Genomic DNA, 16,664 nt, shown 5'->3' on the forward strand with positions numbered 1-16,664 from the left:
TCATACTAGACAAAGGTGCCAAAAATATGCAATGGAGAAAAGATAGCCTCTTCAACAAATGGTGCTGGGAAAATTGGAAATCCATATGCAACAGAATGAAACTAAACCCCATCTCTCACCATGCACAAAAATCAACTCACAATGGATCAAGGACCTTGAAATCAGACCAGAGACCCTGCATCTTATAGAAGAAAAAGTAGGTCCAAACCTTCAACTTGTTGGCTTAGGACCAGACTTCCTTAACAGGACTCCAATAGCACAAGAAATAAAAACAAGAATCAACAACTGGGATAGATTCAAACTAAAAAACTTTCTCTCAGCAAAGGAAACTATCAGCAATGAGAAGAGAGAGCCTACAGAGTGGGAGAATATCTTTGCCACTCATACTTCAGATAGAGCACTAATTTCCAGAATCTATAAAGAACTCAAAAAACTCTACACCAAGAATACAAATAACCCAATCAACAAATGTGCTAAGGATATGAACAGACACTTCACAGAAGATGTACAAGCCATCAACAAATATGAAAAAATGTTCAACATCTTTAGTAATAAGAGAAATGCAAATCAAAACCACCCTAAGATTCCATCTAACCCCAATTAGAACGGCAATTATCAAGAGTACAAGCAACAATAGGTGTTGGAGAGGATGTGGGGAAAAAGGAACACTCATACATTGCTGGTGGGGCTGCAAATTAGTGCAGCCACTCTGGAAAGCAGTGTGGAGATTCCTTAGAAAACTTGGAATGGAACCACCATTTGACCCAGCTATCCCACTCCTCGGCCTATACCCAAAGGACTTAAAATCAGGATACTACAGAGATACAGCCACATCAATGTTCACAGTTGCTCAATTCCCAGTAGCCAGACTGTGGAACCAACCTAGATGTCCTTCAATTGATGAATGGATAAAGAAACTGTGGTATATATATACAATGGAATATTACTCAGCCATAAAGAATGATAAAATTATGGCATTTGCAGGCAAATGGATGAAATTGGAGAATATCATGCTAAGTGAGATAAGCCAATCTCAAAAATCCAAAAGATGAATGATCTCACTGATAAGCGGATGATGACACATAATGGGGGGTAGGAGAGGGGCAAGCATGGAGGAAGGAGGGACTGTATAGAGGGAAAAGAGGTGTGGGAAGGGTGGGAGGAGAGGAAAAAATAACAGAATGAATCAAACATCATTACCCTATATAAATGTATGATTATGCAAATGGTATGCTGTTACTCCATGTACAAAGAGAAAAACATGTATCCCATTTGTTTACAATAAAAATAAATTTAAAAAAATTATGATAGTGGTGAAGTACATAACAAAGATAAATTGCTCCATCTAGATTACCTGCGAGGTGTTGATTGATGCACTCTCCTCATTTCCTTTGGTAGTTCTGCTTAACATAAAGAAAGTTGTTTCCCTTAATGATGGAAAGACTGATAGAATTTTCTTCAATGATAAAGATTTTCATTTTCAACTTTGAATACTTCATAAATTATATCCTTTAACTTACTAAATGTAATAGCATTATAAAATTGAGCTTAGAAAATTGAATATTAAGGAACATTAAACCAATAGCTTGATGTTGTACAATGCACATGTATTTGGAAATTTGTTAACACTTTAAAATACCTTTTTAAAATTATAAGTGTAATACATGCTCATAATATTTCAACACAAATAATTAAACAACGTAGAACATAGCTTTCCCCACTCATTGTTAACCTGGTGCACAGCAACATAAAGTAGTCTCCCAGAATGATTGTGACACTTTATTCTCAATTTATTCTTCCATCCAAAGTTGCATCTGAGTGTTTACCTCCCTACATTTTTTTGTTTTGGTACTATACCACTGAGCTATATTCCCATCCCTTTTTATTTTTATTTTTTATTTTGAGGCAGGGTCTCACTAAATTGCCCAGACTGGCCTCAAACTTGAAATCCTCCTGCCTCAGACTCCAAAGTCTCTGGTTTTACAGGTGCACACCACTGTGTGTGGCTGTCCTCACATTCTTTTTGTGTCTGTGATACTAGGGATTGGACCCAACAGTGCTTAACCACTGAGCCACATCCCCAGTCCTTTTTTATAGTTTTTATTTTGAGATAGGGTCTCACTAAGTTGTTTAGGGCCTTGCTAATTTGCTGAGGCTGGCTTTGAAATCCTCCTGCCAAACCCTCCCATGCAGCTGGGATTACGGGCATACACCATAGCTCTCCTTACATTCTTAACAACACTGGGCTTTATCAATCTTTTGGGTCTTTGCCATTCTAAAATTTTAGAAAAGATATCTCTGTGGCCATTAATGTTGTAAATGGCTTTTTTGTACATTTAATAGTACTTCTATTTCTTCCTCTATGCATTATTTATTCATACTCATTATACATTAATTTGTCTTTAATGTAAAACACAGAACGTAGATAAAAGGACACAGAGTATATACAGAAAGTTTAAGGACTAATAGGAAGTGAACAGTTATAAACATACTACTGTGCTTAAGCAACTGAAATAACTTGTTCCTTTAGAGTGTCTGTGCACCTCTCTTCAAATCTATCTGCTTTCTCCCCACTCCTTTCAGAGACACCACTATGAAATTTTGTGTTAATCATTTTAAAACACCATTCTCTTGGTGTTTTTAAAATAGTATTGCTGCATATATATATATATATATATATATATGAATCCCCAAACAATACATTGTTAGGTTTTGCCTTTCAAAAATGAATATACATAAAAGTATACTGTTTATATTTTTTGTGACATGCTTTTTTCACTCAATATTAATTTTTTGACATTCATTATGTTAACATGACTTGCCGTAGTTTGTATCCCCCATTTCCAAATTTGCTTATTGTTCTTTTGCTTATTGATTTATATAACCTTTTTCTATATTGTACATATTAATTTTTTTTCTTTTGGTACTGGGGATTGAACCCAGGGTTGCTTATCCACTGAGCCACGTCCCCCACCCTTTAAAAACATTTTTTTTTAGTTGTAGATGGACACAATACCTTTATTTTATTTATTTATGTGGGGCTGAGGATTGAACCCAGTGCCCCATGCATGTGAGGCAAGTGCTCTACCACTGAGTCCCAACCCCAGTCCCAACCCTTTTTTTAAAATGTTTTATTTTCAGGTAAGATCTTGCTAAGTCCTCACTGAGTTACTGATATTGGTCTTTAACTTGTAATCCTTCTACCTCAGCCTCTGGAGTTGCTGGAATTATAAGTGTGAACCACTATGCCCAGCTTGTACATGTTAATTTTTAATTCTTATAGAAGTTAAAAAAATTCCCTGGTATTTTACTATTTATTTACTTTTGTAGTACTAGGGACAGAACCTAGGACCTTATACCTTAACCTAGCTCTAGTGGTAGAGCTAGGCAAGTGCTCTACCACTGAGCTACATCTCTAGCTCTTCTTTTTTTTTGGGAGTCTTGCTAAATTTCCAGTTTGTCTTGAACTTGTGACCCTACTGCCTTAGCCTCCTGAGTAGCAGATATTATAGGCATGTACCACAGTGCATGCCTACCTTTAAATTTTAAAATATTAATAGACTTTATTTTTAAAAGCAGTTTAGGCATGGACAAATATATGACATGAATCCTCCATTGTAGTATCTACAATGTAGTTCTACTACTATAAAGTCCTCTGTGCTCTGTCCCCAGAACCTCTGGCCACCATTCATCTCTTTACTATCTCCATAGTTTTGTCTTTTCTAGAATGTTCTAAAATTGGAATTGTATAGTATATAGTCATATGCATAGATTTATGATTAGGTTTGTCTTGAACTTGTGATCAAGAACTTCTATTATTTATAATAGGCATTTAAATTTCCTCCATGTATTTGTTTTTAAACATTTAAAAAAATTTGCATTATTATTATACATAAGAGTATGCCATATTCATGTATGTATATAATTTGATCAATTTCATTCCCCAGTCCTCCATGATATTTTCATGGCTTGACAGCTCATTTTAGTGCTGAATAGTGTATTCCATTATCTGGGTGTTCCACAGTTTATTTGTCCATTAACCTACTAATATTTTGGTTGCTTCCACATTTTATGAATTATGAATAAAGCTGTTATTAACTTCCATGTGCAGTTTTTTTTTGGTGGACATAAGTGTTTAATTCATTTGGGAAAACACCAAGGTGTGTGATTGCTGAAGAATATGGGAAGAGTATGTTCAGATCTGTAAGAAATGGCCAAGCTATTTTCCAAAAGTGGCTGTACCATTTTGCAGTGAATTAATTTCTGTTGCTCCACATCCTTTGCAACAATTGATTTTGTCAGAGTTTTAGATTTTGGTCATTCTAATAGGTGTGTGCTAGAATCTCCTTATTTCAACTTGCAATTCCCTAATGAAGTTGACATACCCACTTGCCATCTGTGTATCTTCTCTGGTGAGTTGTTGATCTTTTTTATTTCTGCCTTCTTTTAAACTGGGATTTATTTTCTTATTGTCAAGTTTCAAGGGCTCTTTATATACTTTGGATAATAGTCCTTTATCAGATATGTCTTTTGCAAATATTTTCCCATAATTTACAGCTTGTTTCCATGTTCTCTTGACATTCTCTCACAGGGCAGAAGTTTTTAATTTTAATGAAGTTACACTTGTCAATTATTTCTTTGATGTTATATCTAAAAAGATCATCATATTCAAGGTCATCTAGGTATTCTCTGTTATCTTCTAGGAGTTTAACAGTTTTGTGGTTTACATTTAGCTTTATGATCCACCCTGAGATCATGTTTTGTGAAGTGAATAGGTTCCGTGCCTAGATTTACTAGTTGCATGTAGGGATCTAATTGTTCCAGTGTCATTTGTTGAAGACTTTCTGCTCCATTGTACTAATTTGCTCTTTGCCAAAGATCAGTTGGCCATTGTGTGAGTCTATTTCTGGGCTTTCTATTTTGTTCCACTGATTTATATGTCTGCCCTTTCATTAATACCACACTATCTTTATTACTGTAGCCTTATAGTAAGTCTTGAAATAGGCTATCAGCTCTCCAACTTGTTAATCTCCTCAGTGATGAGTTGGCTATTCTGGGTCTTTTGCCTTTCCATGTAACTGGTTTGTTGATATTCACAAAATAACTTGCTGTGATTTTAATTAATTAATTTTTTATTTGTTCTGATTAGTTATACATGACAGCAGAATGCATTTTGGCGTACACAAATGGAGTACAACTTCTAATTCCTCTGGCTGTACACAATGCAGAGTCACACGGGTCGTGCAATCATACATGTACATAGGGTAATAATGTCTGTCTCATTCCATCATCTTTCCCATCCCCAAACCCTCTCCCCTACTCTCACTTCCCTATGCCCAATCCATAGTTCCTCTGTTCTTCCCTAGTACCCCACCCCCATTATGGATCAGCATCTGCATATCAGAGAGAACATTTGGCCTTTGTTTTTTTGGAATTGGCTTATTTTGTTTAGCATGATATTCTCCAGTTCTATCCATTTTACCTGCAAATGACATAATTCAATTCTTCTTTAAGGCTGAGTAATATACCATTGTTGGTATTTTAATTTATATTGCATTGAATCTACAGATCAGGTTGGGAGAACTGGCATCTTGACAATATTGAATTGTTCTATATATGAAAACAGAATATCTCACTATTTATGTGGTTCTTTGAAATTTTTCTTTAGAGTTTTGTAGTTTTTTCTCACAGATCTTGTACTTATTTTAGATTTAAAGATAAGCATTTTGTTTGTGGGGTGCTAATATAAGTGGTAAATGTGTCTTTTATTTCAAATTGCACTTGTTCATTGCTGGTATACAGGAAAGTAATTAATGTTTGTACATTTAATCTTGTATACTGCACCCTAACTCACTAATTCTAGGAAGGTTTGTGTTTGTGTGTGTGTGTGTGTGTGTGTGAGAGAGAGAGATACTCAGGGTCTCACATATGTTAGTACTCTATCACTGAGCTATAGCTCCAGGCCTTAGAAAGTAAGATAATTTTTAATATTTAAAATTCAAGATAGAAATAAATGAAACCCAGGAAAAAAAAAACCTTACGATTTGGGAATGATAAATGCTAAATGCTCTCTGCAGACTATGTAATATGTTTATATTATGATAAAAATGCAAAGAACTACTGGCTGGAAGATTTAAAAAATAATTGATTTTTTTTTAAAAAAGGAAGAAGAATCTCTTCCTTATCATTATTTCTCAATCATGTGACTGGGAACAAGTAGCTTTGATGGAGTAGATAGTCCCAGAAAATTCCTGTACAACTATTCACATCTACAGTTATTCAAGTTATTTTAGGGGAGAAAAGTGACATTCTGAAGCCACAGGAGTTCGCATTAATATGTGTCAAGTCAACAGAGTGCTTTTTTTAGAAGGCTGTGGAGGGAGAGAATGCCATCAATCACACACAGGATGTAGTAAGAGTACAACATTCTCAAATGTTTGGGAATCATTTGTGTCACAAAGCATGTATTAACCTGCATTAGTGAAAACACAAAATTTCTCAGAATATCACAGTAAAAAAGGCAAACCAATTTTCTATGATGATTTGTTATCTAGTTAGGCAAGTGATATTATAACCAGGTTTTGTTAGGTCTTTATGCATTAAGTAATGTGTAAAAGTACCTTTGTTTGGGAGGAATCTGTAGGTGCTCAAAGTATAACTGGCCCAGGGAATTTATGCTTATCACAACCTCTTTTTCAGATACCAAGTCTATCTTGAATGGATTTGCTGTGATATGACACTTCAGATCTCCTTTTCCATCTGTCAATATCAGACTGCCTGTATCCCCTGAGCATGAAATCAGCCTAGAAAACAGAGCAGGAAGGGAAAAATAAATTTCTATAGGTTTACATGGCTCTATGTGATTTGTAATTCAAATTAATTAATTAGTAAATCAATCTTCATGTAATATAGCACAGACGACAGTGGAAAACCATTGTTGAGAGCATGGGCTTTGGTGTTAGAGAGCTTGTACTGAACATAACTTTACCATATACTTTAAAACGTTAGATAATGAAATTATCCAACATTTCTAAGTCTCAGTTTAAAAAAAATTTTTTTTGTATTTGTAGGTGGACAGAATGCCTTTTTTTTAATTTGTTTATTTTTATGTGGTGCTAAGGATTGAACCCAGTGCCTCACACATGCTAGGCAAGTACTCTGCCACCAAGCTACAGCCCCAGCCCCCTCAGTTTTCTTATTTGTAAAGTACAGACAAGATAAAAGTTACAATGAATACAGTTTTTGAACAGAAGTGAGCTCATGCATACTGTGACACAGAAACTCTCAAATGTTAATTGTCATTGTCAGTATTACTTCTTTGTGTAAAGTCTAGTAACACTTCAGTGTATAGAATTAAAGCATTATTTTCCTTTCTCATTAGCACATACATTCAGAAATTAAGAAAATACACAGATTGAGTACACACAGGAAATGGAATTAGGTCAATTTTTATTCATCTACTTATAACCTCTTTCTTACCAGCTTCCAATTTGACAGGCAGACTGTTAAGATGTTTTGGAGCCTGAGGATGCAAGCTCAGAACCAGCACTTAACATCCCTCTCAGGTCTAGATTTCTCCCTTTCTGTAGTGCACATTTGCCCTCGTAAATGATCACAGGACTCTTTAGGGATGGTTGATGGGACAGTTTATGTTCTTTTTTTTTTTTTTTTCCCAGTTTACATTCTTATTATGTCCTTTCAGTCATCTTCCATGGATTCTAGGCCTCCCTTTCAAGTAGATGGTTGGGACCTGGAAATCAACTCTGTCTGGAGTTGGTGGAGAGGTTGTCTCACTGTTCATTAATCCCAGAGTTCTGATTATTACATCAAGCAGGACTCTAGTCAATCTGTCTCAGTCTAATGGACTGCAGGATAAATTATTAACTGCCCTGAGGGTTAAGATGTTTTGTGTACTATGTGAGCCCTACTGCACATTATGAAATTATGTCCACTTTGTCTCTGACAACTAAATGCTGCTACCTTGTCTCTGTCACCTTTAGGCTTATCATCACCACAGCAATGAGAGAGGCCATTTTAATGGCATCATTTCTGGCCAATATTTGTAGCCCACAAAAGAAAAAAGCATTTATTGCAACACTTTCCAACTATTCCTTTGCCAATGTATTTCTCAATGAAGGGGTATCTTCTGGATTTTCTTGCAGAAAGAATGAGGGACTTGGATGAGTTGGCTGCATGTAACAAATCTACTTGAACACCTTTATCTCCCTAAGTCTATGAATAAGTATATGAATACTGTGCTATGGAATTTCGATCTCAGCAGAATCCATAGCTGAGTTCAGTTCAAAGTCAATCAACCAAGCAAACAACCTGAACCACTCTCTGCTGTCGAACTTGGCATATCAAATCTATATTCTCTGGTATGTGTACCTGTGTCAATAAATTTAACCTTATCTAAAATAGTTTCTTCTTTCTTCTCTAGAAATCCCCCAGAAATCATTTCCACACGTTTCCCATTATAAATTCTTATAATTCTGTAGGCATGCAAAGCTTCTCCTAAGTTTGAATGTAACAGGCTCAAGCAAGTTGGGATCTGGCTGTGACAAGGAGTTTGGAGGCAATTAAGGATGGTAAGGGTAAGGTGCGATGAACATTGAAATCCCTTCTCAAGGTTTATCTTAGGTGAGGTCAGGGTGTTCAAGCAAGTCAGGATCAACCTCATTGAACACAGCAAGAGGAGCTATTTCTGTAAGAATGGGAAGCTCAGCGGAGTTTGGAAGTTTGGGTATTTAGAATTATGCAACTCTTGCAAATGTTGCCATTCAATTTTAACAGGTCCTGCCTCTTCCTAGTTAACTCCCTAAGTTCACAGAGGTGAGGAAGTTATGAATTCAATTTAGGGTCTCATTCAGCAACTTTTAGTATCAAACTCTGTATGTTACTTTCAGCTACAAGGACCCTGTAGCTACAAGAGATATGAGAGAGTTTTAGGATAGTCGTAGAAACTTACTAGTTCTCTGACCACACCATGAGTTAAGAATTTAAAGCTTGGAGACTATTTTCTTTCATTAAGCTCTTCAGGGAAGCTAATAGCAGCTAGGCTACCACAGAGTTTTGAATTTTGAATGACAATCATAATGTGCTATGGTTCTACCACCTGGTTTGCTTTCAATCTGTGTTTTATTACAGTTGACCACCAGTAGTAATTTAAATAACTTTGCCATAGAATGCCATGGTTTATTATTAGATGTATTAGTTTGTTATGCTGCCAAAACAAAATATCACAGACTGGGTGGTTTAAACAATAGAAATTTATTTTCTTGTAGTTCTGGAGATTGGAAGTCCAAGATCAAGGTGTTGGCAGATTTGGTTTCTATACCTTCCCTACCACTGTGGTATTGGAAATTGAATCCAGGGACACTCTACCACTGAGTTACATTTCCAGGCCCTTTTTGTTTTGAGATAGTGTCTCACTAAGTTGCCCAGGCTGGCATCAAACTTGTGATCTTTCTGCCTCAGTCTCCCAAGTCACTGGGATTACAGGCATGTGCCATTATGCTTGGCCAGGTATGGTTTCTTGTAAGACCTATGCCCTAGGCTTGCAGATGGATCTTATTGCTGAGTCCTCACATGAGTGTCCCCGTGTGTGTGTGTGTGTGTGTGTGTGTGTGTGTGTGTGTGTTCCCTAATCTCCTCTTCTCATAAGGATACCAGTCATAATGGATGAGGCCCAACCTAATGTTCTCATTTTAACTTAATCACCTCTTTAAAGACCCACCTCAAATACTGTTACATTCTAAGGTACTAGGGGTTAGGGATTCAAAAAATGAATTTTTTGGGAAGATACAATTTAGTTCATACACTAGTATTCCATCACCTAATGGTAACCATGTTCTCATTGCCTTCAAATCTAACTAGGTCAAAAGTCAATCTCATATTCCCATTCTTCAGGCTCTGTTGTTTATACCCACTTCTTATTTATTTATTTATTTATTTATTTTTTAGTTGTAGATGGACACAGTATCTTTATTTTTATGTGGTGCTGAGGATTGAACCCAGTGCCTCGCACTTGTGAGGCAAGTGCTCTACCACTGAGCTATAGCCTCAACCCTATACCCACTTCTGATAGCAACTACTTTATTAATGAGGGATCAACTATTGATAATAGGAGCAACTCTGGCTATTTTAAGCAGAAAATATTGCTTACATCATGGGAATGGTTGAGGTTACAGATTTCAGGCTAGATATCTAGTAATGACCCCTAGGAACAATAGTGTATTACTGTATGGTCAATGGAACTTTTATCTCAGCTTTAAATTTTGAAGCCCTAACCCCTAGTACTTCAGAATGTGACCGTATTTGGAGATAGGACCTTTAAAGAGGTAATTAATTGCAGGAAAATTATGTGAGGACATAGCAAGAAAGTAGCCAGGCTTCTAGTAAGGCCTAGGAGATATGCCTTCTAAGAAATCAAGTCTGTTAACAACTTTATCTTGGATTTCGAGCCCCCAGAACTATGAGAAAATAAATGGAACTTCTATATTAGGAAATTGAATAATCAGAAGTCACTGTGGCAACTGCTGGGTTCTAGGATCATGCCATCTTAGTTGTACTATGGAGATTAGGAAACTGTGATCATAACTAATGGCCTTAGAGCCAGTCTACAGCTGCTGGATCTATACAAACAAAATGGAGAATTCAGTACTAAAATCAACATTTATGTATGTATATGTGATTGGTAGAAACTAAATTATATCATGAACTCTAGGTACAAGGGAATCTGAGAAATGGATAAATGCAGTTTTTAGCTTTTTAGTTACTACAATAGCAAAAGGGCCCCTAGAAAGAGGTGGGAACAGAAGCAGAACTAATAGATCATATTTACCACACAAAACTAATATCATCCAGAACCCAAAACGTGGAGAAGATAATAGAGAAAAAGAAAATTAGGGTAATTTTACTTGTGAATACAGATATTGAAATATTAAAGAATCTCCTAGCAAAGTGAAACCTCCACCATAATAAAAAATAACTTATTCTGACCAAATGGTTATGTATATGCATAGACTCAATTGTCAAACTGCAAAGCCTTGAAGATGGTCTTCTTTAATTTCTGTTTTCTTGGTATAGAGTAGCAATTCAAGTTTAAAATTTTTCTTTAAGAATTTTTATAAATTTTTCAGTTGTAGGACATAATACCTTTATTTTATTTTATCGATTTAATTGATTAATTTGTTTAATGTGGTGCTAAGGATTGAACCCAGTGCCTCACACATGCTAGGCAAGCACTACATCACTGAACTATAACTGCAGACCCTCTATTGACCTTTAATCACATAATTTTATTTTATTTTTTTCTAATTAGTTGTACATAACAGTAGAATGCATTTATACATTTTGATAGATCATACATAAATAGAGTGTAATCATATTTTCATGGAAAAAATAATCTACATAAAACATGGTAATAACATAGTGAAAATTAAAGCATCTGGCTTTATTTTCCCTTAGTTTCCCTAGTTTTATTTTTCTTTAGTGAAATAATATGAAAAACAAACAAACAAACAAACAGAAATCAATTGGCAAAAACAGACTTGAAATCTCACTAGAAAGTGTGGGGAAAACTGATGAAGATTTTGCATGTATTCAAAAAATGCTTTAGTCCCTAAAGATTTTTTTGTCTAGACACCAACTATTAATTTCTCTCTAAGTAAAATTACATGTTAGACTTCTGAGAATACCCTTAATTAAGAGTGAGTTAGTCTAAGTGTATAAATTACTATCAGCATGGGAATTTGACTGGTATAGTAGGTCTCTGGAGCCTTGCTGTTAATCTGAGTAAGTAGCTTTCTTCCTACTTGCTCCCAAAATCTAGCAAATACACTGTTTTTGTTGTGAGAAGGAAAGTGGGGATCAAAGTTCTGTCTCCCTATTAATAGGTGATGGTGAGTAAAATGGTAAAGAAAAAATAGAATGGATAACATAGAAAACTGATCAACTTATCCCCAAATAACTGAATACTAACCCTGAAAATGATTATAGCTTTGAACAGACAAAATAGGAGGTATATAAAAAAATCTACTACTCAAGGTATGATGAATAAATATATAGAGGGTGTATCTAAGATATCTTGTTCCTTGACTTACCTTACAGTGCTTGGCTTGCTGGTGAGGACATCGGGAACTTCATACCTGGGTTTCAGTGGAGTCTCTTCATTAATTTTAAGCCTGAAAATGTTTCTCTCTATACCATAAACTTCAGCCAAAAGAGGAATCTGGGAACAAATACAAGAGATTAGCTTCAACAGGTTATCCCAATGATATTCTAACAAATTACAACAATCAGAAAATAATTTGTTTAAATTATTATAAGCCAAGAAAATTGGAGAAAAATGGGAATAATAGAAAGAACAAGCTCCCCAATTTATGTACTTACTTGACTACATCTGTGGTAGCACGAGAAATACCTTATGAGTTACATGGCTAGGTAAACATATTGTGCAAACCAGGATCTTTAGAATGAAAAGGGTGTCTATTAATAATTACACTGAATAACAGCCATAAACTGAAACCAGCCTTGGGAAGCTGAGATATATGGCCACTGTATCTATAACTATAGATGTGCTAAGAATAACAGTTTGAGTGTTAAAACCACAATAACTAGATTCCAGCTGAATAAAAGATGAGGGCTAGCAGGCCACAAAAAAGAATAGAGAGTAAAATGATGATCTTTGGGGTTCAGTAGTGAAATAAGGCTTGTTGCACTAAAATCAAGTCTTCTATAGCTGCAAATAGGCCTGGGAAACTTTCTCAAGGGACTGGGCATTTAGGTAAACTTCTGCCTACAATGGAAGATGAAAGCAACACATAAAAACAAAACACAGAACAACAAACCCTATGAGACAGAAATGTTTGGATTTAGGTTGCAAAATGAGGCATCTAGATTACAGGACTATTTTAAGACAGTGGCTTTCAACTGGTGTACCATGCCACACTGATCTATGCAAATTCTCCATCTAGTGTAATGCCAAGTTTTGGTTACAAATGGATACCTATATTATTAGTATGTCTAACAAAGAGTAAGCTGGGTAGACCATGTGATATACTGTAGAAGAGATGATATATGGTGAAAGTAAGAGATAGGAAGCATGGAAAATATCAAGCTGCACCAAAAATTTATGGTTTTCAAGGAACTTAGAAAATATAAAAGTGTCTCCTGAGAATACAGAAGAGTAGTCAAGGCATGTAAACAGTGACATGATACTGAAGAGTGACAGACTAACTGGTCCTGTGGCTGTGAATGCTTTTATAGATACTTTAAAAAAGGATTATGTTGAGTACATTTCTATTATTCTCTTAAATTCAACTAACCTTTATTTAGCACTGTGATGATTGAACTCTTAGGAAGACTAATTTAAAAGAGATGAAATAGGTACAAAGTTCACATAAGGCATTTTGTAAGTGCAGATAGAAAGACAAGTATAGTAGTAGGGGGAATAAGGAGAGGAACTATTTTTTATTTTATTATATTTTATTTTTGGTACTGAACTCCAGGGCACTTTATCATTAAGCCACATCCTCAGTCCTATTTATTTTTTATTTTGAGACAGGGTCTCACTAAGTTGCTTAGGGATTGGCAAATTTGCTGAGACTGGCCTTGAAGTTGGGATCCTCCAGGAAGGGGACTACTAATGATGAATGTAAGTGAGAGGTTCTGGAAGAGGATTTAAGCAGGGTATTAGAACATTACTACAATTTCAGGTAGGTGAAAATGGGCAAAACATGCTACAAAGAGCAAATAGGTCCTCTGTCTAGATCTGATTAACAAATTGTATCTAGTTATGTACCCAGAATCCTTCTATTTTTAGTAAAATATCTTTCTTTAAAAAAACCAAACGGGCAATTTTTTAAATATTTTTTAGTTTTCAATGAATCTTTTATTCTATTTATTTATATGTGGTGCTGAATATTGAACTCGGGGCCTCAGACATGCCAGGCAAGTGCTCTACCACTGAGCCACAACTCCAGCCCCTAAACAGGCAATTTTTAAAAAACCTAAGACTGGCTATTTCTCTTTTTTGGAGACTGCCTGCATTCTCCCATTGAATGTGCCTCTATATTCCTAAATAAACTTCTAGATCTCTGGAAAAACAAACAAACTAACTCCAAAACGGAAGACTATTCTGTATCTTATGTTCTTGAGGTTGCAGTCCAGAAAAGAGCCTTAATTATATGAAGTGAGGTAGAAATAACCCTGCTTTACCATAATGATGTTATGAACAAATCAGAGTTAAAGCTCCATTTTAAATTTTTAAAAACTTAACTGAGCAAATTTCCCCAATAGGTGGCTCTTTTCAAAGTCAATATTCACATTCATTCTTTTTTGGTTTTGGTGCTGGGGATTGATTGAATCCAGGCTGTCTTGCATGCTAAGCATGTGTTCTATCACTGAGCTATCCTAGCTCCCAAATTCATTTTTATCTCTTTCACCAACACAGTTTTCATGTTCCAGCACATTATCTCCTAAGATGTTAGTATGCATTTACTGCTATGATCTGGTTTATGCTATATTTTCTGTTGGTTTACTTATTTTCTTCTAATATCAGTATACTCCAAGAAGTCCAATAAATAAAGCTACTTGGGTTAAAGACAGTCAGTGGGAGTGACCCAGAGTTCCTAGCTTGGAGCCCCCTCTCCTTTCTGCACTGAGCTCCAAAATCCCACTTCCACTGAAACCCCAGGACTCTGTGGATGACAGTTTAAAAACCACTTCCCTGAGCCTTCTTAACTGCCACTATTGCCCAATCTTTTCCTCAAAACCTTGCTCTTTCAAAAAGTCTAAATATGAATGTTACATTATTTTATTTGTTTTAAGAATTTCTAGATGTTCTTGTTCTTATTTGTTAGGGATCTATTTGGATATTTATGAACAAAAATATACAAATGAATTGCCAAATTACCTCCTATTAGTGATGGTTGGGAATATCAATGAAAAATGTATTAAGAAGATAAGTTTTATAAGTTGGATTGCTTAAATTGAGAATTTAATATTAATCCTTAGATAACAGAAGCAGTTATACTTCAACTGCAGCTAGATAAACAAATATATACCTAAAAATTTTAAATGGGGTAAGAGCATGTGTTTTGCTCCCTTAGAAATATTTAAGATGTAAAACATTCACAAATGCAGAGAAACTGAGAAAAATCCTCACAGAAGGATACTTTCGGGGCTGGGGAGATAGCTCAGTCGGTAGAGTGCTTGCCTTGTAAGCACAAGGCCCTGGGTTTGATCCCCAGCACCCCCCAAAAAAAAAAGAAGGATACTTTCTGGAGGTTCTTTCTGATATTACAGGTCTCTGTTGATTTTTTTATATATCATTACATAGAGGCCCAGTTTTTCAGTCAGTGTATAAGAGTACAAATTTCCTATCTTATTTTTCCTACACTCAATAAAAACAAAGCCTGGTAGTGTGTCATCCATAAGACTAATTGTTTTTAATGTCCACATGGGCAAAAACATGGGCAAAAGCATGGTGGTAGAAATAGCTTTGTCTATGTATTCATGCAGAGGATTGACCATAATTATACTAAAGCAACTTTTTATTCACTCACAACTTGGAATCACAACTTTTAGAAACTGTAATCAAGTTAACAGAACAGTCCTTGAATACATATTTAAATGGCAGTGGATGTTATGAAGGGAAATCATGACTCTATCAACTCCTCCTTGATTGGCTGATCTTACTTGTCCTCTGGCACCAGGGTTCTACACTATATTAAGAACAGTTATTCTAAAAGGCCTGTAAGAATGAGTGACCACCTCTTCCAGCTGTTAAGGACCTCCCAGGATTCAGAGAATGGTTTAAGAGCTCATTTAATCATTGTAGAGCACTAACTTCCCCATCTAGAGTTTCAGTCAGTTGGTTTACTGTAAGCACTGATTCTCTAGGGAAAGCACTGAAAACTTCACACTGGGCATTAGCCTGTTCCTCAAGGACAATCAGCTTGTCCAGGTGTGCTTCTGATTGTCCACTTCCCAAATTTTCTGCCTACTCTGGCCATTTCAACAGAAATGACACTTGCTAAAAAGTGATACCCATGGCTTATCTGCTGCAGATATCGCTGGTTAGGCTAATTCTCATTTTTATTCTGCTTAGATGAAGAAGCAAGGAGTAACTTCATGGAGGTGCTCAGAAATATCCTGGTATCCTTGGAGAAACTGAGAGAAGTGCTGTCTCTGGTGAAACCTTGCAAACAGGTTGCAAAAGAAAGTATATTATGTTGTCAAATGATCATCCATATTATGAGGAAACATCAAAAGTAGCAATACAAAGTAGACTAAAGATAGAGATCTGCTCCTGACAGCCTTGCTAGCTGTGTTCAGAAGACAGCATGTATTTCCTTGTATTGAAGTCACAAGGTTAGAACTCTGTTTCTCAATCTAGGTCACGGAAGGTATAAACTTCACTGAAGGTGGGAAAACAGCAGTAAACATTTTTATGATGACATTCCTTTCAGATTTCTTCTGTAAGTTTCTTTATCAAATATCTATTTGATTATTCTGTCTTTAGAATTAAGAACAATACTATATGGGGACCCTATGCGACAAAAATTCAATATCTGAACCTGCTACCAGTATCTCTTCAAAGTCTGGATGTCCTGACCTGATGATAACATACAGATTGACACTTCAGCTTGTTTTGTAAC

The 16,664-nt window shown here is 35.7% G+C and overlaps 1 protein-coding gene across 1 annotated transcript in view; it reads right to left on the reverse strand.

The window, feature by feature from the left end:
• Positions 1 to 16,664, reverse strand: part of Ganc (glucosidase alpha, neutral C) — an 85,972-nt gene that overhangs the window by 61,661 nt on the left and 7,647 nt on the right. The window contains 3 exon segments of the mRNA XM_047536870.1: positions 1,355 to 1,400; positions 6,621 to 6,803; positions 12,105 to 12,232. Coding sequence (XP_047392826.1) covers positions 1,355 to 1,400; positions 6,621 to 6,803; positions 12,105 to 12,232 — 357 coding nt within the window.

Source organism: Sciurus carolinensis, chromosome 2 (genome assembly GCF_902686445.1).
Source record: "Sciurus carolinensis chromosome 2, mSciCar1.2, whole genome shotgun sequence".
NCBI classification, from domain to species: Eukaryota; Metazoa; Chordata; class Mammalia; order Rodentia; family Sciuridae; genus Sciurus; species Sciurus carolinensis.